The sequence below is a fragment of the Protopterus annectens genome, chromosome 9.part0 (assembly GCF_019279795.1).
Source record: "Protopterus annectens isolate FY-2018-M chromosome 9.part0, PAN1.0, whole genome shotgun sequence".
NCBI classification, from domain to species: Eukaryota; Metazoa; Chordata; order Ceratodontiformes; family Protopteridae; genus Protopterus; species Protopterus annectens.
The window spans coordinates 711,254,330-711,281,311 of record NC_056743.1 but is presented as its reverse complement, the minus strand read 5'-3'; the positions used below and the strand labels follow the sequence as shown (position 1 = coordinate 711,281,311).

At 36.2% G+C, this 26,982-nt stretch overlaps 1 protein-coding gene across 1 annotated transcript in view; it reads left to right on the top strand.

Annotated features, from left to right (window-relative positions):
* Positions 1 to 25,956, top strand: part of LUZP2 (leucine zipper protein 2) — a 4,367,081-nt gene extending 4,341,125 nt beyond the window's left edge. Inside the window, exon 12 of the mRNA XM_044083339.1 lies at positions 23,022 to 25,956. Coding sequence (XP_043939274.1) covers positions 23,022 to 23,123 — 102 coding nt within the window. The 3' untranslated portion in view covers positions 23,124 to 25,956. The remainder of the gene's footprint in view (positions 1 to 23,021) is intronic.
* The last annotated feature ends 1,026 nt before the right edge of the window (positions 25,957 to 26,982 follow it).

Here is a 26,982-nt window from a genome sequence, read left to right as displayed (position 1 = left end):
TAGTGACTTCCTTGAAGAATGTAAACTACTTAAGAGTTTTTTTCCTTCAAAGAGGATACCCTAATGACTTTTTTCAAGAGATCGCTACTGAGGTAAAGACTAAGAGATAAACAGGTATCTATGTTCCATTGCTAGGGGGTACTCAATTAATGGGACATGATCAGACACTCTAAGTCACAAATGAGGTTAAGCTTAGTTATTCTTGTAGCTTTATAACATGCTTCAATTTGGACTCCCAAGATATTAGAAACATCATTTTTAAAAACTGGGAGCTCCTTTCTATTGACAGCCATCTTAAGGCTGTAGTGCCTGACAAACCCAAAATAATTTATAAAAGAGGCATGAACTTGAAGGAAATTTTACAAACTGGTTGTGCCAATACTGTTTCTAATGCTGGTATGGCCAAGTGTGGCATGTGCAACGTTTGTAAATATATTGAAGAAGGCTGCACTTTCACGATTAGGAACACTACTTATAAAATTAGAAATAAATTTAATTGTAGTAGTAGACAGATTGTCTACAAGGCAAAATGTGTGAAGTGTGCAGCCTTCTATATAGGTAAGACAGATAGGAGACTGCAAGAAAGAATTTACGAACATAACTACAGTATTAGTAGACATCCAACAAAAGGGCCTCACTGAGACAGATGCCTGGTGTCAATGCCAAACCCAGAGCTGCTGGACATGCTCCACTTAAAGAAATCCCAATCCCTCCAAGCTACACGACCTAAACCTTGTCACCACAATAAACAGAACATGCTGGTGGGATAGATTCCTGCCCCAGAGACTTCCCATACTCTAGAACAAACTACCTATCTATATCAAACAAAGCTCCTCATTAGCACTCTTCAAGAAAAATCTTGATGATTGGATGGGAAATAGGAAAGTCACCACTGTGGCTCTGCTCAACAGGGGCAAGGGAAAATCATTTTCTTGGGTGGTGAAAGCCAGGGTACCTTTTTGGCTAGGCTTATATAGGTCCTAGTGTCAATAGCCTAGTATCTACCTATGAACCTGAAAGCAGAATTTATTGATAGTGCATAGACAGTGTAACAGTAACCCAGTGGTTGTGGTATACAGATTTAAAACTTAATTTACATTATTCCTAATATATTACCTGAAAATGTTTGATGTCCTTCTGCTGCCTTGTATGTCTGTAAGTGGAACTCCTTTGCATCTGGGAGCTGTTCTAGGTCCATAAATTAACATATGTAAATGTGTAAGTGTTATTAAAGCAATAAAAGATTACTAAACAAAGGAATGTCTTAAAACACCACCTCTGCATTTGCATGGTTAGGGAGACAATAAAATAACATTGTTCATCCTCAAAAAAAAAAAAAAAAAAAATATATATATATATATATATATATATATATATATATATATATGTGTGTGTGTGTGTGTGTGTGTGTGTGTGTGTGTGTGTGTGTCATTAATAGCGGACTTTCCATTATACCAAGAGCAATTTCATTGAGCAGGAAGCAAAGCAGACTTAAACACGAAACAGATCACAAAAGGAAAGCAAAGCTTCCTTTTGAGACTGACAGTAAAAAAGGCAAATAAAGTCGGAAAAGCTCACGTTTTACATCAGAGAACTTCCTTTACAAACTGCACGATAGGGGTACTGCCCCCTCCACATTACTTATATACATAGGTCCACAATAATAGAGGAAGCACTGTACAGACAAGCATGGCTGCTGTTAGAAGCCTCATAAATGAGTATGTTTGATAGCTTGTTACAGCAAAGATAGCTGTCATCAAGCTGTGTATTAGACTATCAAGAAGTGATAGATTGCTAGGTAAGTGTGTGTGTGTATGTGTGAGTAATAAAATGTTCACATGGTGATATAATTAAAGAAACTACAATTTGTTGGCACTACTACTAAAGTGTGACAGCTTTGAGATCAGAGCTCTTAATTGCAGTCATAAAATGTCTCAGCACTCAGCTGTGGTATAGGGATGAAGCTCTGTTGGGGACCCAGAAAGCTCATATCTAAACAAAATCTTAGCTAGTCTCTTATACAGTACTTAGTTGTTTTCTCATGTTGAGAATTACAACTTTTCTGCAGTTTCAAGAGTGAATAGTAGCTCAGTCTCTGAAAGAGGCAGGCTGGGGTGGGTTTGGGAGTGAGTGGCAGTACTGGCTTGTTCACTGCAGAGTGAGAAGGAAAGGCAGTTCCTAATTTGTCATTACTTCCAGCAAATGGAAGCTTGCTGTAGGCCAGTGGCTGGGGGCTATGTCTGTTTGGTATCTCAGACCAATGATGGTAGCTCTCAGAGGACTGCATTTTGGTGGGAGTACACACACACACACACACACACACACACACACACACACACACACACACACACACACACACAAAAAAAACATAAAAAAGAGATTTGGCATTGATTGTCTTGTCAGTGACATGGTGCTGATGTCATCACGAGGAAATTGAGTTACAGCCAACATAAACCATTCCTATAGCCCATTTTGTTAAGAGAACTGCTAACGGGTGACAGTGCTGTAAGCTGTTGTCTAGGCAAGGTGCAGATGCCCAAAGTTATACAGATCTGGTCTGAAGGGCACCATCTGTGTAAGCCAAAGGACATTTGGTAAGGGGGTTCCGTCAGGTGTTAGTCTGGATGGCTATGCAGGCTTAGCTAGGTTAGGAAGTATTTGGTTTCTTGACTGGGGACATGTCTCAATAGTCTTTGGGTTGTCCATTGTTGACTTGTGGCTGGAATTGCTTAACTGCTTTGGTAGAGAACATTATATGATAAGATAGGCAGGGGTATAAACGAGCCTCATGGATGCCTCCTAAATTATGTCTGCCTCTAATAGAAGGGGAGGCATGATGTTTGACAGTCACTGAGGCTGAAATTTACATATGTAGATATAAATAGGCTGCTGTCATATGGTGACACTGACATAATATCGAATGGCAACATCTCAAAGCATAGAACATTCAACAGGTTTTTCAAGAGAACGTCGGCATTTTTTGGGATTGGGCATTTACCCTTTCCTCAATGTGGATCGATCTCTGAACTTATATATATATATATATATATATATATATATATATATATATATATATATATATATATATAATGTAGTATGTGTGGAGGTGATGCGGGGTTCTTGCTCCCCTGCAAAAACACTGTCATTTGTGCTACCGGCTTTCTAATGACAAGCCAATTTGATGTTCTGTACTTAGAAGTCCTGCCATTCGACAATTATAGCAGTTCCAATCACATGATATAGACAATTTAACTAAAAAAAAAAAAAAAAAAATAAGTGTTTTTTTAAACATGGCAGACTCACTTGTACTAACAAGATGGTCATCTTTATATCCCCTGTTGCTTATGTATACCAATTTCAAGATTGCTACATAAAAGAGAAAGATAAGTTCCCAAGATACCACATTCTTTATCTTTACTTGTAAAACCCCAGAATCCAATGTAAGTAATTATACATTATATTGCTGGTTGTTAAGTATCTTGATTATAAGCATCGTACCTGTATATAATAGGGATATGTAATAATAATATAAGAGAAGGTTCTTATCAACTGAGTCACAAACTACTGTGAAACAGTTCCACAGGTGCAACTGATTGAACACCAAACCTACCTAAAATATGCTGGCACTCATCAAAAACAAGCCCCTGTGCTTCTCCTGTGATGGACTTTAGTTCCTCAGACTCCCAACTGGTTATACTAAGGCTAACTCCACTGTCACACAGCCATAGAAGGGCACAACAAGTGTACACCAGCAGCAGTGGTCTAGTGTACATTTTGTTTCATTCAGAAAGAATTGATGGATATGTAACATCAACAAAATGTGTCAGAAAGTTAAAATCTGACCAAATCACTATGAGTGGTAGGGAAACCATTTAAGACTCTGCTTTCTCATTGTAAGAGTCTTACTGATGCAATAAGAAGCACTTTAACATGAATTGCACCTTATGTAGAAAATGTTACATTTGTGTCCAAAAAAGGCAAATACTCCACCTTGTTTTTATTATTAGTAGTATTTTATTAATAATATTAATTGTTTGTGTCTTTCGGCTTTTCCCAGTTAGGGGTCACCACAGCGGAACTCCGGTCCGCTAATGATTGGTAGTTGACTTTTACATGCCGAGTTACCAGCCCTGACGCACAACCTTCAATGAAGGTACACCCATTCACGCATGTCTCCACGCAGAAGACGCTCTAGCTGTGAATCGAACCGGACAGCATCTTACTGTGAGGCGATAACGCTAATGCAGCATCACCACCGCAGATTATTAATAATATTAGTATTGTTTTGTTATTATTTTATTATTGTTATTGTTGTTGTTATTAAATTACATGCTTTAGAACTCTAATTGAAAGCTTGCTATCATATTTATGTTATGTAACATATGTTGTTTGAGATCCTGGCTAAAAATGCATTGTATCCCAGGCAGGAACACGTCTTACTGCAGTGGAGTTAACAAATTTTCCAGTGTGAAAACAGTGCATGAACTCAATAGTGATATGCAAACTTATTCACATGAAGGAAGCAAACATCTTTTGCCCTTAAAAATGAATGCTTTTTAAATTGGAAATCATTTACTAAGTCGGTAATAGCCATCACTAAAGAATCATGGATATTGATATAAAAATGTATAACTTATACATCTTAATTTGATACTCACTATTCGTACTCTCTAGCTACTTGGTCAGCTAACAACATTTCAACAACTGTATGGGTATTATTTCATTTATAGAAAATGTCTAAAGACACAAAATCAAAATTTCTTTTCAGACATAAGGTATTTGTGTACATCTTATACATGGAGCTGTGTAAAAAGAAAAGTCAATTTTTCATCCTTCAGAAAGTGGCAATGTTTTAAACATTATCTTCCAAACAAGGACGACTAAAAATATGGAGCTGTGTTTACCACTTTAGTGTTAATGATGGATGGGAGGTATTGGCGTCACTCTGGGTTCCAGCTCTAATTATGCTGCATTAATGTAGGTAAGTAACTGTATTAGTTAAGTAATTGCCAAACTCTGCCTTTGTGATTGTTGCATTTTTTTATCTAGCATGCTGATTTTTCTGTACAATGATGCTGTATCTTTTACCTTTGACACTGAAAATGCTTTATTTTGAAATTTTATTGAATTCTTTTTACTTTATGATACTGTGAATACCATCATTCTAAGTCTAGGAACGGTGTCTTAATATGATTGTTTTGAACTTATTATAGCTTGAATTGCATCTTAAGTATGACAATCCTTTGTCTCTAACACTTTATTGTTGAAGTATTTCTTTAGCAGTTTTCACTTTTACTTTTCTATGAATGGCCTATCTCTGAACATAAGGTAGTCTAATTCCCCTGCCTTCTCATATCACTATTTTGACAACAGACACTATGAGCAGGAGGAAATTCCGTAGCATTAGCATCCTGGGACCACGACAGGAGCTCATATTGTAATTTATACTGACAGTTTACCGGTGCAAAATCACTGCCAGAGAATTTGGAATAGCAAACCTCAAGTTCCTTGAAAGAAAATATCAGGGATTTTTTTTTTTTTTTTCAAATGATTAGCTTTAATCTCTAGCACTGTATTTGGTTTTGACTTCTTTGTAGACATTAACTACAATAAAATGAAACTGTAAAGTAAGAATATTTTTTCTTTTTCATTTGCACAGAGGCACTTCAGTATATCCCTTTATTCAGCAAGTATACACCTCTCTCTGCACAAACCAAAATATTTACTTTTCCTGAAAAAAGTCTGAGATGAGCTAACCTAAAGTACGTTATGGGTTGTATTCCTCCAGTCTCTTTATCTGAATGGAATTTCTCTCTTGTTTTGATTTGTCATTTACTTTCTTGGTTTGTAATGCAGACAAGATAGCTATGAAAAGTCTTTATATCAATGTCTCAGTTCACCAGTGTTAGTTTACATGTGCTGAAAGTTGACATTCTGTATTTCCTATTAATATATACTGTTAGAGTATAGTATATAACTTCTAACTTTAATATCATCTAGTGTAGAAAAGAAGGAAAACCTCTATTCTCATTCACCCCTCTCCCTGACATAAAAAAGAAAAAAAAATGATCCATTTGTTAGCTTTTTGATATCAGTGTATATTTTATTTATTTTTTATTTAACATTTGTTGACTGGGATTGTCCAATTGAACTGAAAAGCCCTTTTTCAGCGGAGGCCCGGGGAGAAAAGCTCCAGCATATTATACAATGTTCATTATAATTTAGCATTAAACAGCAATGTTACAGGATTATTACAAGGCATAAAGTAGCAATACAATGTTATATGGTGTCAATAATCAGGAGTATAGCAAAACTATTTCAAGATGTATAAAAAATAAATATGCCATTAAAATAAATATAGTTTTTGGGGTAAGTGGTTACAAAAACCCAGTTGTATCATAATATAGTTGCATGAAGGCAAGACAATTACAATAGAATGTTTCTGTGAGGCGATTTGCTTAATATATTTTAGAAGACAGTAGAAAGAGTAGTCAAGGAAGATTAGAGAGTGCTAGTAAGAAGAGTGAGTTAAGGGCAGAAAGTAGATTAAGGTATGAGAAGTAGGGGATGTTTAAGGAGGGAGACCAGTGACTAATGCAAAAAAGACACTTCCTGCTATTTTTACTACTTTGATAAGCTGGCAATCTGTTCTTTCCATTTTAATGTATAATGTGCTTTAATGGTACTGATCAAATGGATTATCAGTAACTCCTTTTTTCCCATTTTACATGGGATATGGGGTATCAAATACACCTTAGTCAATGTGACCAAGTCACATAGAGCCAATATTTACACCTCCAGGCGGTTGTAAACTGATAAGCATTGCAGGAGATTTGTTATCTCATTGTGTGCACACTGATCAGCTAGATGAAAAATTTCATAGATAACAGGTAATCTGGGAAACCAGTGAGGGCTTAGCCTAATTTCATGGTAACTCCAAAGCATTGTCTGATTAAGTGAGCCAAAGTCTCATAATAGGTAAATGAATGCTAACAACATCAAACACTACCCTTGAGGAAGCAGCTCAGTAATAGCTCATCACCTTACTTGTCAGTGCTGTCAGACCAATGATATACAAAGCAATTTTTTCCCATTACCTGTAACATAAAATATGAAGTAAAGCCGCAGTAGTACTTTTTGATCATGACCAAAGTCATGATGTAATAGACCACAGAACAAATAAACAAAACTCTGCAAGAGAATCTATCTGTCTATCTGTCTATCTATCTATCTATCTATCTATCTATCTATCTATCTATCTATCTATCTATTTGTGGGCCCACTGAAATACCTCAGATCTACCATTATAGTCGACTATGCAGATTGTTCGACAAGTGTGCCAGATCGCACATTTCTCAAGTTAGAGAAATATGCCTTTTTTTCTGAGATTGTTTGATCTCAGAGTTAGTATATATAATTAGCAGGGAGTGTAGGGATTGCAGGGGGCTTGCCCCCCTGCAAAAAAATTTATTTTATTTTATTTATATAAGTTTAAGTTTTGCATGTGCCGGATCATTGCTCAGCACATGTGTAATAGCATGTCAGCGTTTGCAAAGTCAACATTTTTGAGATTGACTGTGTAAATGTCAGTCTTTGGGTGTTTCTTGTAATTTCAATACAAATATATGCACACACATGCATGCATAAAATGGATAAATAAAACCTGTGACAATCTGTAAGCATTTTGATTAGTGACCACAACTAAACAAATGTTAGTTTTGCTTACTTATGCTACTGACAGCCCTCTTAAGGCCATTAATGTATGCTGATAACTTTTCTTTTTTTTTTTTTGCCTTATGTACATTCATGTTAATTATTAGATGGTAAATTCAGTGTATTAATATGATAGTAAATTAATATAATTAGCACATTAACACAACACTTGTTTTTTATTTTATTTTATTTTTTCTTGGGAGGAGGTTTACATCTCAGTTTGTTGAAAACAGTCTGGAGGAACTGGCCAGAATATGCATTATCCTTTGAGTTATGATTGTTTCACCTGGAAGAAATTACTATCTATTAAATATTTTATTATATTTTCATGCATCCATATAACTTACACTTTACAGTGACATGTTGTCTGTATGTAAAGCCTGCAGTATACTTTGCTTTAAAGAAGCAAACAATGACATCTTCATTATAGCAATGTCCACTGGAGGTATGGTAATTCTAGTGGAAATGGAACTGGGCTTTTCAAAATGATGCAGCATGTTTATCTAATTTAATTTATTTCTGGATTTATTTGTTCATTTTGTTTGCAACATCAGCATCTATTTTGTTCAGTTCCTAGAAGATGTTTAGAAACTTTGCTGGCTATTGTAACGTATTATTATGTTTTTATTTCTTCCAGATAGTTTCAACATGATAAAAAAAACATGAGAGACATGTTTTCAAATAAATTATATCCATCAAATCCAATGCTAACTGTAGACTTAATTTTTTAATTGTTGACGTGTTCTAGTACTGCAGTTCCTAGAATAACAGCTGATTGGAGTCTCAAAGGGATGTGAATAATATGAGTGCTGATCATCATGGAATCTACTGACTAGGGGTCCTGTCTCCACCCCTGTGCAGCATATTGGTTTTACTAAAGCACTTTTGGCTTTCTGTTTTTTTATTTTATTTCCAGTTGTGATAAGTAATGGTAACTCATATAACTCAATATTCTTAGAAGATGTGTAGAATATTGCTGAAAAATCCTTGACCTATTTTTTAGACTTGTGCATAGCCATGCCATTGCAATCAGTTTTCTGTCTCATTACACAAATAAGATATTACAAAGCTGTCATACTTCATGAATGAAGGGATGGATTGTATGTGTATGCCTCTTAAAGCACACGAAAGAGAGGGGAGAGAGAGAGAGAGAGAGATGATACTGTGTTCCTAAAAGAAGCATGCTTCAGTGAAAAGAGTAACTGAAACTCCTGAAAATTATTTTTGTTTCCCCCAAAGCCTAGTGAGTTAATTTACTGATATGTATAGGAGTAATGGAATTGTGTTTTACACACACACACACACACACACACACACACACACACACACACACACACACACACACAAAAACTTATACCTAAAGCAGGTTCTTAAAAGGAATGCTAATTTGACTTGGAGAACAGAATATGAACCCTCCTTCTGCAGGCCCTTTGACTAAATCACAGCTTGCAGCTTAGCAAAATTACTTTAGAAAGTCACCCCAGCAAGTTCAAATATAAGAATTTCCAAACATTGATCAGTCATACATCTACCAAATTCACAACTGTAATGTCTGTATCAAAACTGACAAAATATACATAAGCCAGTAAAACATAGATTACTTACATGGCGGAATATCTTTTGGCTCAGTCCTGTCTTACCTTATAACTATCCTTTATTGCAAGAGTTGATGAAATCTTGAAAATTCAGGCTGTGCCATTTAAATAACATGAGTCTAATGGCTGCATAACCATGATAAAATCTATATAGTTTAGGGAAGTTAAATATCAGCTGATGAGCCATGAATAAATTCCACTTCCTTGTAGACTATAAAGGGAAGGCATTCTAGGGAATAAATCACTAAAGATCAGAGAGCATTATGAACACAGCAGTACTGGTTAGTGTAAAACAGCATGCTGATAATGCCCAAAACATTTTATTTGTAATACAGCAGGCACATTTTAAAATAAGTATTTGCTGTCACTGCCTGAATCCATGAACACACACTTCCACACAGCCACACGTGTGTGTGCGCGCGCGTGTGTGTGTGCATGTGTGTGTGTGTATAGAGACAGTGAAAGAGACAGAACCAGGTATATACACTAACACTCTTACTGCATACATGTCTGCAGTTCAGAAAGCCCTTACTAGCGTTTACAAGAAATTTTGCTGGCTATTAAAAATTGGTCTATCATCAAATTCATTGTATCTCCAGGATAACAATGTTTATCTGCTTTCACTTTTCAGAGCAAGTTTACTTTTTCTTAGCTAAGCAATAAAAGAAGCTTTAATTTGCAAATTATCTTGGCAGCTGTTGCAAGAACTATGGATTTCTTGTCAAACACAATACAAGAAATGATTTTTCCCTTGCTGACTCAAATAAGCACATCATGCAATAGAATACATACCACGTGGTATTTGCCAAAATGTTATTTTTGTTAATATAAGGCTCTAATGTTTAACCTAACACTTTTACAGCTGGCTCACTTTCTGGTGTTGGGATGGCATACAGTAATTATACTAGTCTCCCTTAATAACAATGGCGCTGCCAGCTTTCCAAAAATGTTCTTCAGACTGTTAACATTAAGCATAAATATTTCAGTGTTTCTCATATTTACCCTGCTTTCAGTGTAACGTCACAGCTTTCACTTTCTTTTTCTCTCTCATCTTGCTCTTCCTTCTGATCACCCTTACATGTATGGTTTCCTCACGTCACTACTGCAATATTCTACACTGATATTATTCTGTCAAAGGTTCATTTTTGTGAGCAGTCTCCAATCTACTATCTCATTTATTCTCTGCTTGTCTGTGACCCATAAGATCTATTACAATTCCAGCATCTACCACATCTAATCCTGCACTTTTCTTCATATGTTGTGAAACATCAGCTGGAATCTAATTATTACTTTCAGAATGCCTTTCCACCTGTTGACTTCCTTTGATTGCACACTAAATCTGACACGCACTGGCATGTCTGGTGCATTTCTATTAAAGCAGGGTAAGTGGTGTTTCCCACATAATGACTTACAACTTTTCTTCAGACATTCATTATTTGAATAACCAAATGTTCAAAAATATGGCAGGCTTTTGGCTGACCTGTGTCTTGAAAATCTGTTATTTCCTACCAAAAAGATATAGGTTCATAGGTATGTGCTAGGCTAATGGCCCTTGGGCCTTTACAAGCCTAGCCATAGGATTATTTTTTATGTTTCCCATCCACTCATCAAGATTTCTCTTGAAGAGGGTCAGTGAGGTGCTCTGCTTAACATGTATGGGAAGTCTGTGCCATAGCATGGGCAGTCTCTGGGTTATGAGCCTGTCCCTCCAGCATGTTTTGTTAATTGTGGTAATGAGGTTGAGGTCTCTAGAGCATGTGGTTTGGAAGGATTGGGATTTCTTTAGATGTAGCATTTCTAACAGAGCTGTAAGACATGGCTTTGTAAGTCAAGCAAAGATCGCCTCCAAGTAGGCAATATGAGACAGAGAATAGTTGGAGTTTTTTGAGTCTGCCCATATAGGACAAGTGTTGAAGGCCTATGATCCTCTTGTGAGGTATTTTTGTGGCCTCTCCAGTTGTTGCAGGTGTCTAGTGAGGTACATGCCAAATGGGGCATTGTACTCGATGATTGGCCTAATGAGGGAAGAGTACAGGGAGACAATGACCTCTTTCTTCCTGGATGCAAAACCCTTAGTAATGAGATGTGCCACATAGAAGGACTTTCTGACCACAGTGGCAATGTGGTAATCAAAAGAGAGGTTGCTGTCAACCTGTGTTCCCAGATCTCTTATAACGTCTTCTGTGTTCAGTGGACTACCATCTATGTGGTAATTCATGGGAACCGGGTTTTTCCCAAAGGGGATGATGACACATTTTTTTGGCATTGAGCTTAAGGCCATGGTCCTGACACTAGTCATTGGTCACAGTGAGGCCATTCTGTAGGATGTCAACATCACTAGGGGAGTTAATAATAGCTCCCAACTTGCAATCTTTTGTGAACTTTGTCAGCCAGAGTCCCTTCGTGTTGGCCTGGATTTCAGAGAAGTAGATACCAAATAGGACAGGTCCCAGGACTGAACTCTGTGGAACTCCACTTGTGACTAATCAGCAGTCTGATTTGGAGTCAGCTACTTTCACACTGTGGGTTCTATCTGTGAATCAGTTTGCAACCCACCTAGTGATATAGGGGTTGATGTTAAGCTTAGTGAGTTTTTCTATGATTCCTGAGTGGGGAATGGTATCAAAAGCCTTGGCCAGATCAAGGTAGGCTGTATGAACCACTTTGCCGTCTTCCGCAGCTCTGGTGACTGATGCAAAGAAGTCGACCAAGTTGAGCAGGCATGATCTACCCTTCACAAAAACCAAACTGTGTGGGATCCAGAGTTTGGAGATTGCTGTATCCTTGTTTATTAGATCAATGATGATGCATTCCATAGCTTTGCATAGCAGACTCGTCAGACTAATGGGACGATAGTTCCTGGGATCTGTAGTTGGTCCTCCTTTGTGGGGAGGGATAACTGTAGCAGTGCATCGTTCAACAGGGACAAAGCCTGAGGTGAGGCTGTGATTGAACAGAGCACACAGGTGAGGTGCCAGTTCACTCTGTAGTTCATGTAGAACACAACCAGGGATATTGTTAGGTCCCATAGAAGCTGTATTCTTGGCCTTGGACAGTGCTGTTTTAACCTGTGCAGTAGTAATACTGGGTGCCTGGCTTTGTGATTGGTCCTTTGGGGGGGGGTAAAGTTGGCACTGAATCTTTCAGCCAGTATACTGACAATATCTGTTAGCTCGGTATAGGAAGTACCATTGTGCAGTAGCTCAGAGCAAATTTGGGTATTGCTGTGGAGTTTCTTCACATAACTGTAGAAGGCCTTGTGGTTGTCTTTACTATCTGCTGCAATTCTGTTTTCATACCTAACTTTAGAGGATTTCATGAGGGATCTCAACTTTTTGTTGAGGCAGATAAGGGAGTCTTGGGACTTCACCTTATTCCACATCAGTTTCCTCCTCCTGTTGTAGAGTTTGTTTATGGCATGGGACCCCTAGATTGTGTTCCTTTTTTTGGAGGAGAGTGTCTTGGTTCTATTGGGTATTGCAAGATCCATGCATTTGTGTACGTGTTCGTACAGTGGATTAGTGTATGATTCTGCAGTCACGCAATTATTCTCCATTTGCATGGGTGCCGTGAAGTTAGCCACCTCTGCTTTTAGGATCCCAGAGTTAGCTTTGGAGAAGTTTTTCATAGTGGTTACCTTTGCTGGGGGTGGGGGTGAGGGAGTGGGAGGGATGAGGATTTCCAAGGAGATTAGTTTGTGGTCAGATCTAACCAGGGAGGAGCCGACTATTGGTGTAGAGCAATGATCACCCATGTTAATAATGACCAGGTCAAGGATGTTGCTACCTCTAGTGGGGGTAAGAATGAGCTGGTCCAGGGCATTGTAATTAATGAACTCCAGGAAACATTGGGCAAGTGTATTGGTACATGAGTAGTTTACCCAGATAATGGAGGGGTAGTTGAAGTTGCCTAGGAAGAGAGTGTTAGGTTGTACGCTAATATTCTCCAGGGTGCTTAGGAACGTGGAGTGCAAGTCTTGGGACATGGTTGGGAACCTATAGCAGGCTACAATCTGAATCACTGTCTTACCCAATGTTAGCTGCACCTGAAGTATCTCTGATGTGTTATGTTGGGCTACCAGTCTGGATGTGTGTGCATCCTTTATGAATATGGAGACACCACCACCTTTGGAGCTTTGGTCTAAGTTCTGGGGCCGAAAGGTGTGGCATGAGTTATAGCCTGATAGTGCAAGGGTGCTTTCTGCTGCCTTGAACCAGATCTCTGTTACAGCACAGATGTCGATGTTCTCCATTTTAAGCAATGCCTCGAATTAGTGCATTTTGAGAGTTAGACTTCTAGCGTTGAGCAACATGACAAGGGCAAATGATGCAATAGTTAATTATGCATGTTTAACATGGTGTGCATTTGTAATCCCATCTGTGGCATTTATTCCATTTATTGGAACTGCTGTATCACAGTGACCTAAATGAATATATAACACACACAAAAACAATTTGATTTGAACTCTAAAAAAGCTTGTGTTGAAATATTCTCATTAATACTAGGAGGGTAGGAAAAATATGGAGTAAGACCCAGAGATACTGTGCCAGTCAAAACATATGGGATATAGTAAGTACTGTTTTTAACAACAGAAATGGTTTCAGTAATTGTAGGCACATTGCTACTAACAGTAAAAAGAATTCAAATGATGGTGTAGCTAATACAGACTTTGAGAGGGTGGTGACTGAGAGATTTAACTTTGAACAATTATTAATCTGGAATTTTAATTTCGGTGCTAATGAGACACAGTCAATAAGATCTGGTGGGAATCTCCAAAGGGCTACAGCAAATTCACTTGAAGAACTTATTTACTTATTGGAAAGAAAGATGTTTTCCATTAAAAAACTACAGATGGATAATAGCTATTTACAGAAATGTCTTGAACTAAAATTTTACCACAGGGACTGAGAGTATTTAAATTCCCACTTGGGTTTGATTATAATGAAAATATGTATCTTGATTTCACTGAAATGTTTGACATGGATGGCTTTGAGTTAATGGACAAAATCATTAAATACAATGATGAAAAGCTATGTCTGTTACTGAAAGATGTTGAAAAACTCAATTTTGATATAAAAAATATTTGATTTTTTCTGAATGGGAAGATTTTTAGAACAAACAGTTGCTTTATTTAGAAAAAAAAATGTGTGAAGATTTTTGAGAGGAATCAAAAGAAACTTGAAAGAGATGTAAGACAATATGGGGATAATGTGGCCTACATTCTTAGGGGACAAAAGGCCAAAGGAGGTAAAGGTAGATAGAATGGTCCTCACTAGTATAATAAGCAACATTTTCATGGGTACCCTCTTCAGAGGGAAACAAGAGAAAACCATAAACATATAGATTCAGGTCAGTTGAAACATCAGTACCAAGTCTAGCACATCGAGAGGGAGAGGAGAACATGGTATCCCTGATAAAAAGAGTCAGCAATGAAATAGTTCATTCCAGTAATGGGTTTAACATTTACAACTATACTAATTATGATATTACTGATGAATATTTCACCTTATTTTCAAAAGGTCCTTCTAGGAAGTTTAACCTTGTTGACACCTTAATTTGAATTAAACAATGGTTGAGAAAACTTAATTTGGTCTATCAGGTTAGAGAAAATAATATAGGGAATGGTATGAGGAATGAGATTGAAAAGAAAAGTGTTTACAATCCCCCACTACGTCCCACTCTGAACTTTTTGGATAAGGCTATTACTGAAGATATTTATAGTTTGTATGTGAAACACATTAATTTGAGTTTGAAAAGTAAAACCTTGACCAAGACGGAGAAAGAATTATTTGATAAACTAAGAAAGGATGATTCCGTATGTATTATGAAGCCAGATAAAGGTGGGGGAATAGTTTTATTTTACACTTTAGATTACATTAGAACTATACACAAACATTTATCTGATGTTCAAGCTTATATTCTAGTTTCAAAAAATGAAATCAGTATAAGTTATTGAAGGATAGATTCATTCTTGCAGGAATACCTGTTAGAACAAAGAATTTCACAAGACATGCACAACTTTTTAATGGTTAAAAATCCAAGAGTGGCGACCATTTTTGGTATCCTAAAGATACATAAGAACTTATATAAGCCACCATTTAGGCCAATAGTCTCCGGAAGAGGGACAAAAACGTATCCCTTAGGAATAATTATTGATAAATGTCTCAAACCCATTTACCACAAGGTTGAGCACCTTTTTGATAGACTCTTGGGATTTTCTTGGAAGAATAAAGAATGAACTTTGGTCAGAAGACATTTTCTTTTTAACCATAGATTTGGTAAATTTCTATACTTCTATCCCTAGAGATAAAGGAATGGAAAGATTTTACAACAGTGTTTTAAAGGTGATGGGTTTTGATAATGATAAAAATTTGATTTATGACTTAATGACATTCGTTTTGGGTCATAATTAAATTTATTTTGAAGGTGAATACTTTAAAAAGAATAGAGAGGCAGCTATGGGGGCCTCTTGTGCCCCCATTTATGCTAACCTAGTTCTCCTTGATAAAGGAATTGAAGAGCGTGTTTAATTGTAATTTTTTAAATTCATAAAACTATATGTTCATTTCCTTGACATATTTATTTTATGGAAGTGAACAGAAGTAGAAGCAAAAAAGTTCTTGGATTACATTAACAATACATCTTCCTTTTTAAAGTTCACTCATAATTTTAGTAGGAGTGGAATTAATTATCTTGACACATGGATTCAACTATTCTGAAAATGGGTTTAGATCAAGAATTTATAGAAAGGCCACCTTCAGTAACTCTTACTTACATTACTCTAGCTGCCACCTGTTAAGTAAAAAAAAAAAAGGGTATTTTAAAAGGGCAGTGTATTAAGGCTGTCAGAATGACATCAACCTATATGGATGTAGTGGCTGAGTTGGATTTGGTGGCAGATATGCTTCTGGCCCATGGTTATCTACCACAGATAGATCGAGATATCAAAAATTACATTTTGTTTCAATGGGGTAAAAAGTGCAAACCCCTTTTAGGGTAGATATAGAACATTGGAGGGACCAATCCGTAGAAGATTTTGGTAATGCCTTCATTTTAGAGTTTGGGCCACAGTCTCAGGATATAAAGAAAATTATTTCAAAAAACTGGAACATTTTAAAAGTGAACCCTGAAATGTATAAAATCTTATGGGATAACCCCGTTTGTTTTCAAAGCAGGTTTCAATTTAAAACAGGGTTTTGAAACTGGGGTGAACTCATTAGGAGGTATGAGTTCTACCAGAACTGGTACCATACAATGTGGAAGGTGTGGACAGTAATCTTTTATATTTTTGAAGGATAAAGTTATGTTAAAAAATAGATTAAAATCTGCCATCACTTATAAGAAGAGAAACTGTGATACCAAGGGAGGTGTGTACCTTGCCATGTGTTTGAGGTGCCCTGATATTTATGTGGGGAAAACTGAGAGACCCCTAATGAAAATAATTTATGGACATTTATATCAGATCAGCAGGGCTAACACAAATAATGCACTTTATAAACATTCTATGGTCTGCCCCCATTTTAGTAAGTTTAATTTTGGTATACTGGAGAAGGTCAGAATAAACCCTAAGGGTGGTGACTTGAGGTCAAAATTAGAACTTTCTGAATTAAAATGGCAAATGAAGTCGCAAGCTTTCTACCTTCCTGGTATTAATGAGAGCATTTCAGTACAAGCTGTTTTAGAGTTCAAATCAAATTCTAGATTGAGCTGTTTACAGAAAAGTAATTTTTACATTATTTCATCTGTGTATTTCAATGTGGTTTGTAAGTGGTATTATTTTAAATGTAAAGTGGTTTATGTTTTAGCCCTTTAAGAAGACATGATGTACTAATTAAATGATATCTTTTAGTACAAAAGGGTTGTTCATTGGTCTTTAAGTGAATTCCGATGAAACCCTAATAGTTATAGAATGAAGTGCTCAATTCTGTGTTTTTATTTTAATAAAATGGAGTGTTTTTAATGTCTAATTGACTGCAGTGGTATACTTTTTTATATTAGTAGTCAGTTTATATACCGTTTTATGACACCGCAGTTTTTGTTTATATAACACACATGCTTATCCTCTGTATCTCTTTGTAATAAAACATGTAAAATTCCTAGTCTGTTACATACATGCCTTCTTCTATGTGGAGTCTCCATGTCATCCCTGTGTTTGTGTGCATTTCTATTGGTGTACCAGTTTCTTGGCACATTTCAAGGAAATGCAGTAGGTAAATTAGAAACTTCTATATTCTCCAGAGTTCTGTTCATGCATGTGTGATACAAAAGAAATGTTTGATATTCTACATCTATTTCTCTACCTTGCCCAATAAACTCTGTGAATGGCAGTGATTATTTACAGGGTCACTAGGAGTCAGCTAAAACTTGTAAATGTGAAAGGATGGATGGATGGGTGGGTGTCAAAGTTGTTCAAAATTTCTTATGTTTATGCTTTTCAATACCTATCATCTTTTTCTCTGCTATATACCTCAGTTCTAAAATAATATCAGATAGTGTCTTTTACTCCAGAGAAGTAGGATTACTTATATCCTCCATGGAAAACCTAATACTTTATGTAAGCATCTCAGATAATCTGTCTGTCATGGACAGAATGTCTGTCCCTGTAGCACAGTAGTCTTTCTGTGCATTTATGTCTAGCACACACACTCCTGAATCATCTCCAGATACAGCCACACACTCCTGAATTATCTCCGGATACTGCCATGCACTCCTGAATCTTCTCCAGATACTGCCACCAGATAATATTTCTGTGGTACCTGTGGAAATTCAGAGGACCCTAACTTTAGTCCTTTGAAAAGGAATATATAATGGGTATGACCTTGTAGCATCTTGAAGTATTTTATAACTTTAAACTAAACTATCTCTGAAATAGTATATCTATGAAGTAGCAGGTGATGGAGCAATGGGGCTAAGATCCCTTGCAAAAACACATTGATATTACAACAATTTTTATATTCTCTTTTTTTGTTCTGAAATCAGTACAGAACTCATAATTTGACAGGGATACAATGCCTACTTCAAGCCTGTCATTGCCTCCTCTTACCCATTAACCATCTTCAACATCCTCATCCAAACTGCATCATCGCAATAACTTCTTTGTTCAACTCCTTCATCCAAACTGCATCATTGCAATATCTTCCTTGTTCAACTCCTTCATCCAAACTGCATCATTGCAATATCTTCCTTGTTCAACACCTTCATCCAAACTGCATCATTGCAATATCTTCCTTGTTCATCTCCTTCATCCAGACTGCATCATTGCAATATCTTCCTTGTTCAACTCCTTCGTCCAAACTGCATCATCGCAATATCTTCCTTGTTCATCTCCTTCATCTATACTGCATCATCATTATATCTTCCTTGTTCAACTCCTTAGTCCAAACTATGTCATCACAATATCTTCCTTGTTCATCTCCTTTGTCTACACTGCATCTTAGTTATATCTTCCTTGTTCAACTCCTTAGTCCAAAATACATCATAGCAATATCTTCCTTGTTCATCTCCTTCATACAGACTGCATCATTGCAATATCTTCCTTGCATTTTATTTCCTGCTACAGGGCATACCTGATTCCAACAGGCTTGGTGCTTAAGTTTATTTCTTCCTACTGAATCTTTGAACTGGTTGTTGTACCATGTCACTTCATAAGACATCTAAAGTAACTACATTTGATACTTTGAGTGTTGTTTCTATCAGTATGTTATGTGAAAATCCATACAGTTTAGTTCTGATCTGTAAGAGCTGTCAGATTCAGCTTTGCTTCCTTCAGATAACCAATCCCATGCTACTAAAGTACTAAAAAAGTTATATGTAGTCCACACTATCCTTTCCAAAATCTTACTCAGACTTATTAAATTGTAACACAATTATACCCTGACCTCCTTTAGTTTTCATTCTACATACACACATTATAACTCTTAATAAAGTTTAATGTAGAACATCATAACAAGGGAAAAAAGCTACTTTTACTTTAAAATCTATAGGAAAAATTGCTGAAGATGGATTTGTAGTTACCCTTTGCTTCAGAAGCTAATTTCTGTTCACGGATTGCTTACTGGTCCTTGCATTGCATTGGGTTTTCTTGGTAACATTTTCATACTGTCCTCATTCTGAGGAGTTCTCACTTCACTGTACAATTTAAGGAGTCTTTTCTCTTGTCAAAACATTAGTTTTATACCAACTGAACAAAACAGGAGTTTGTTTTAAAATTTCCCATTGTCTTTGGCTTTAGCTGGAAGTGCTAGGTCCATCCATTTGTTTACATGATCATACAGCTCCTTCCTGAAGTTGGCTGCTGTCCCTTTATTAGCATTAGTCATGCCATGGGTAAATTTAAAGATGTCATTATATAGTTATCGAAGGTTCACCCTTCTGAAGTCCTTAAATTTAGAGACATTGGTTAAAGGGAGATGGTGGTTTTGGCAGTTAATGTCACAAGTTTGTTGTTCAACTTGACTGGAATAATTGAAGCAGTATTAGTAAGAACCAGCTCTAGAATATTTTGGTCTTTAATGTGTTTTGCAGCTATTCAGTCCAGGGAATTCCTATTTATGATATCCAGAAATCTCAGGGCATACTCTCCATTACAGGTACAGATGCTCCAGTATATGGTTGAGTAGCTCAACTTGCCTAGGATTTTGGAGTTATTGCTAATAGGAATTTCTTCTAAAACTTATAGGAATCTAACACTGTCATCTTTAGACTGGGGGGGGGGGGTTCTATAGCATGCAGTAAGCTGGTCGCTTGCCTTATCTGTGGCATACTGAATTTCAAGGAGCTCTGTATGTCTCTGACTATCAGTCTAGATGTGGTCCCTGACAAATATGAACACCACCACCTCAGTTTCCTTCAGGCCTGAAGTTGTGGTAAGGGCAAAATCTAGGTATGGGGGAAGTGTTTTCTTTATATTTAAATAAAGTCTCTGCAACCACATGTACACGGACATGTTGCAGAAAGAAAGTTACCTCAGAAATGGGCACTTTAATAATGAGACTCCTGCACTGAGAAGAGACACCTTAATGTGGTTCAATTTATAGTGTGTAGAATTTGCTAAGTCAGGAAGTCAATTAGATGGACTATGCCTAGCAACAAGGATTTCTGCAAATATGCAGAAACCATTAAATGGCAGCTGTAGGCTATCCATTACAAAACAAGTAGGATTATCTATTGTTTCTTCCTGGGCTGATGCATAATCTAGCCCTTTAGAATGGCACCAGCTATTAATCCAGTCATTAAATTATTAGTGAATGAAACATTACACTCAGGACCAGAGTCCTAGCTGCATCTGTCACATGCCTAGAAAGTTCTTACATGTCTCTTTGCATGTCTCTCTGGGTTTTCTGTCTCATCTCATTCACTCTCTCTTTCAGACAACCATCACCATTTACAGGTCTTGGGAAGGGGTCCTGAGGACCCTTGTAATGTCTGTGATCCTGGCAACTGATAGGCACCTGACATTAACCCTGTCTTTGCCTATCCTGGTGAATCAGCAATCAGTATGCCTAATAAGTGACTCAGCAGGTACTAATACATTGTTACAAGACACTAAATGAGCATAACTAGGGGCAATTATACTGTTGATGTAGGCGTGCATGCAGTAGGTGAGTTCAGGGACTAATGCTGAGGCCTTTTCTTACAAGTTCTGGGAGGCTTTTGCATGGATCTTGTAACAGCATTTGTATACAAGTTTTTGGTGTGTTCTTTCTGAAAATGTGGTGGTGGCTTTAGAAGAAAATGTACATGCGTATGATGTTCAGTGTGCATTAATGTCCGAGACAGAAAGATACACTTCAGATTAGCAAAGTACTTATACCTCTCAGAGATAGACAGAGCTTTCTGTGTTAGTTTGGAGTTCATTGTCATTAAGCATGAGGCAGTCACTACACTACTTAAAGAAACCAAGGCTTAGGAAGCTGCTGATGGAACGCAACAAGTTTGCTGGCCTTTCATATTGCCAAGTGATTTAAGAAAGTGTCAGTTGTATTTCTCACAAAAATAACTATTACAGCATTCAAGGTGGTCCCTGACCCCTGGCTAAACAGACTATTTTCGTTAATGAAAAAGTAATGTTATTATCATTTACATGCTTCAAAAACAGTTCCAGAAACAGAAATAGCAAAACAAAATCAAGTTCAGTCTTATTTTTATTTCACCTTACATTTTTGTTGTTTGCAATTAGGAATCAGGAATTAGATAATATTCCCCCATGAATTTAGTGCATGACAATGTTATTCTGGTTTCCATATATATATTTGATGTTTTTAATTGCAGGTACCTGAATCTTGCTAATACATATTTTGATTTATGTAAAAAAAGGTGTCACTTGTATCTCCACCACTACTGTAGAGCTAGCAGATGTTATTTTGGAACTTAAAATGTTTAATACAAAAGCTTAACTTTTCCATTTTGTTTGGTAATAATTACAACTGTACTGAATTTAAAGACCGATGTTGCAGGAAGTGTGTTTCACACCCACCACTGCATCCTGGAGTGAGACTTTTTCAAATCATGTGGACATGATATTAGGGAATTCCTTAATACCAGAAAGTCATTATGGGTGTTCCAATTTACCCCCGGAAGAAAGGCAGGTGTTCAGGATTTGGATATGAAACCTGACAAAGGCAGAGGGTTGGTGGTGATGAAGACTACAGATTATTCTTTCTCGATGTTTTCTTTCATTAATAATACATCATGATATTTAAGACTGAGATAAATGTTGCCTCTGGGAGAATTGATCATGTACTTTATGATTTGTTAATGCAGCATGCTATAACTTTAGAGTCGGATCTTTTTTAGAGTAGATGAGCCGATTAAACCAGCCATATCTAGTATTCCTAAGATCTATAATGGCGTCATCAAGGTCAAAAACCCATCCCTTAGCCACATATGTAGACAGAAAATTAGAATAATTTCATGAAAAATTCTACTATTTGATAAGAGACTCGGGCGTTTGTGGAGAACTTTAACCAGGTGTACTACGATTCTAACATTGTTTTTATTACAGTTGATGCAATAGACTTATTTTCATTTATTCCTCATTATGAAGGCTTGCTGTGGTTTGTAGTAGTACTACACCAGTGTGAGTTTCTTAGTAACCAAGAAATGTGCATATTATCCATATTGATGGAAACGGTCCTTAACAACATGTTCTTCTTTTATGAAGGTGAGTATAATTGTTAGATTAGCAGTGTAGCCATGGGGGAGGGGTTGCCTCCTCAAGCATGATCTGCTAGCATGTGACTGCTACCTGTAGTAGGCTAGTGGTAAAGCATCAGTTGTCCTGGAGAAGAATTTCAGGTTTATTTGTGTATTTTCTACATTGTACACTTCAGACACTCAGGGTTTTTCCAATCCAAATTAGATAGAAAGGTATGTGTGCAGTTTTTGTTCATAATACAACACTGTTTCTGCATTTTAGCATAAACTATAAATTATGAGCTCTTACAGAAGCTGTCTCTACAATGCATTGGATATTTGTGAAAGACTGCAAAAGCCTTTTTTAAAAGTTTAGAAGATTTACAGTTTTAGTGGTTGCTGCTGGTTGCAGTCCTTGGCACTTTGTATCATACATCATGTGAATATTTTTACACAGGGGTATTCCTTAAATGAAGTCTTGATGAAAGTTAGAACAAAATTTTAATTTCTTATAATTTATATAATAATATCATTATCTTCTCGTTATACTGAAAATAAATATTATTTGTTATTTTGTAGATTGCGCACCCTGTAGCAAAGAATGAAACAGAGGAGAATATACCTGCAGAGCAAATCGTAGAAAACTCAAAAAATAGCAAAGGAGAAGAAAAGATGTTGTAACATTGGATGATACCTGCAACCATAAAGCATTGTTTGTGAAATGTCCGAAAGTATTTTTTTCTTTCCAACAGAATGCACAAATATGTTACATTTACCGTATCGAGCATGTAGTGTTTAGTTAGTCTGTGAATGTTTCTAAACTCATACCCTTTCCCAGTGTTAAAACTGTGACAGTACCAGTCACTAACAAAGCAATAATAATGTCTAAATGTGGTGGTTTATATTATTACTTAACAAGCCTGTAAACATATTGAATGTAGTAAGTTTATTATTTGCATATCACAAGTCTCCCTGTGTTGTGAATGCCTGACAATCAAACCTTTTATCCTACTGGTGATGTTACTGCTACTGCGGCCCCATTTTGGAATTACTGAACTTCTGAGTTACATCGATGGATGAAAAGTCATTTTTTTTTTCCCTGATGAGGAAAGTAGACCTTTTTTTTTTCAAAGCTTGAAAAGTTCAAAAAAGCACATGTTATTATAGGAATCTCATCATAAATGAAGGCGACTATGTTTACTCACATTCATTTTGGTAGAAATAGCCTTAAGAAAAACACATACCATTTTCCTGTACTATGTATATGAAAAATACATGGTTCTGCTGGTGAATGAAGCTGTGAAGTTCTATGAACCGTGTTATTGGTCCCTGTGGAAATGAATGCTGCATGGTTTTATCTGTGGCAGTCTGAGAACTGGCCATAAAGGTTGTTTATAGTTTTAGAATACTTTGTTGTCCATCTACTAACAGTTCTATTTATGAGACAGAGAATTCACTTTAAAATAAATGCTTTCATACATATTTTTGCTTCAGTACATCTCAAAATGAACTATTAGATACATTATAGCTTAATGAAAACTGTTTTTTAATCATCTAGTTTTCTCATGAAATTACTTGATGCGTATCTGTAAACATATTTGTTATTTTAGAGTGTGTTTATTCTTTTAATATATATAAATATATTTATACTGTTGTCACAACACTGGTTTGTTAACTATCATCTATTTAATGGAATACAAGTCTGTATTCGTCTTTGACATTGCCAGTAGCAGTTTATTGTGTATTATATATATCAAATTTGTAAATACTGTAAAGCACACAGAATTTAATGTCAAAACATCATACCATAGTTATCGTATGCCATCTGACTGGAAATATCAGGGAAATGTCATTTTCCCATTTTGTGTGTTATCACAGTTACAGAAAAGAGTAGGGGAATTTTACTCTTGTCATAGCCAAATGACCAGTATCAGTATAAATATGTCCTTAGATCTCCCATAAAAATCAACCATAGGCCTACAGAAACTATTCCAGTTAGCAAACATTAATGAACAAATATATAATATTGTAGCAGATGCTTTAAGAATTAATTTACTAAAAGTATAGTTACCACCGTCTCTGATAGGCAGTTGAACCATTCTTTTTCAGTGGAAATAACTCATGAATAAACCACAACAAATTTATATAGAGCTATATAGTCACTATATTAGTAGCTCTGTAAGGGTTTTTTTTTTAAACCTGTGTGAGTCATCTTTATGCTCAGAGCTTGAAAAATGTCACCAAAACTTTTAAATTCAAAAAATCACAGGTGCAAATCCTGGTTTAATGAGAACGAATATGGGAAATGGGGATTTACATCTACTAAGTCTGAGATCAGTGTGTGTTGGAGTATTTACTTTTCTATGTGGTATGTTATTTATGGATTTACCATATAAAAGTAGTGGGTGTTTGGGGGCGCAAGGGGGCTCAACCCCTCCATAAAAGTAACTTTAAAGGAAAAGAGCAACCATCAGCATTTGCTGATCTCCTTTAGCAAAAATCACTGTTCTGCTCTCTCTCTATACATACATACACACACACATTTATTTTTTCAATTCAGGAAATTGCAGTTATTGGTCGATGGTTTGCAATAGGAAGAATAATCTGTATGGACTCTAGACACTAATTTATCAATGGAAGAAATAAATGAACATGCCCTGAATAAGCCAGATTACAAACAATGTGGTCTTTCTTATCCTGGTTCACGAATCTCTAAGCCAACTACTGTGTACCCTAGTAGCATGCATTTTCTCACATTTGTTACTTCGCGTTCATCACTGATTAGCATACTGTATTACAGTTAAGGATGAATTTTTACACTGAAGAAAGCATGAGGCTAAATGATCTATAAGCAGTAGAATACAAATATTGACAAACCTGTTTCCAATATGAACACAAATAATTTCCATAAATGTGAGAAATGCCGAATGCCTCAAAAATAAAAAGATGTAAATATGATGCTAAACAATGAAGCAAGAATATAGGCAGGTATGCTGTTCGGTTTGTTTTAGGTATGTACTAATTCTTTTTTTATGCATTAATCAAAAGTGTAATGTTCTTTACAGTTTATTGAAGTTAGAATATGTATACAGTTCCCTAAAGTAATGCTTGTTTATAGCTGTAGAACATAGAAGTTGAAAAAGGATAGTTTCATTAAATGCGGGGAGGGTAGCAATTTATTAAATGTATGCATTTTTCAGGTACTTTCAGGGTATGGGAATGAAATGGAGATATTTGGCAGAACAACAAAGAAGCATAGAAATTTCTCCGTCAGTCTTATTGCCAAATTATTTCTATTTGCTTTTGTAAGGTGTTCATGTCAATATTAATATGTGTAGCTATATTTAAAAATATGCAAATCAAGGCCCAAAGTACTACTTAAGCTGGTTGCATGTAAGAAACCTGGGGCTCTGACACTGTAGCAAAATCCAAATGAAAATAGTAATAATCACATCAACAACGACAATGTGGCTCTTTATACGTGGAATAAAGTGGAAGTGTCATCAGGAGAAACTTCCCCTTTTGTCGTTTTTTCTTACCTGCTGATTTACATAATTCTCTTACATAGCGAAGTAAAATGGGCATTTCCACAGTCTGGTCACATTTAAACACTTTAATTTATTCCATTTAATTCCAGACCATTTAATGATGATAAATATTCTTTAGTGTGTTAGGGGGTTACTAATGGAAGTTGCATAAACGATACTCTGTTTCATGGTTGAAACTAGTAATGGCATTTACTGAAATGCAGTAAATGAAGCAAAAAACATGTTTTGCAAGTCAATAAATGTTGATGCGCTTTATCACTAACAGGTGATGTAATAGTGTGATTATACACACACACACACACACACACACACACACACATATGATTGTCAAGTAAAAAAAAAAGCAAGTGCTCACATTATCTAAAAGAGCCATAGCTTTAGGCAATAACATTCAAAATACGCATCCAAAATTCCTACCACTCTCTCTGTCAAAGAAATGACAGTCAGACATAATGAATATACTATATATGTATGTGTGCGCACACACATATGAAGATATAGTGTGTATGTCTAGATATATGTGTGTGTGTGTGTGTTTATGTATGTATGTGTATGTATATATATATATATATATATATATATATATATATATATATATTGGTCTACTGTAAAGAAAGAAACATACAAATGTCAATATGTATAACATCTACTGAAAACTGAAAAAATCTACTTTCTGCTTTGAGCAGTAACCCTGGGAGCATGCAGTTTTCAATCAATCTTCTTTGTGGAGGCCTCCCTTGCCATCTACACTGCCGATGCTTATATATTCTAACTTTGAGATCACACACAACCAGGAAAAGAGGATATTCCTCATTCCCAGTACCGTAGCAATCTCACACAACTACTAGTTATCTGTTTTATGAACCAAATTGTGGCAAACTAATGACTGCATAAGCAATGGCACTAGTTTGTATGTTTGTTTATAATAAAAGGTACATTTTATGCTCTGTGGATTGCCAGTTGTATTTTTTTTATTTTTAAATATTTGAACT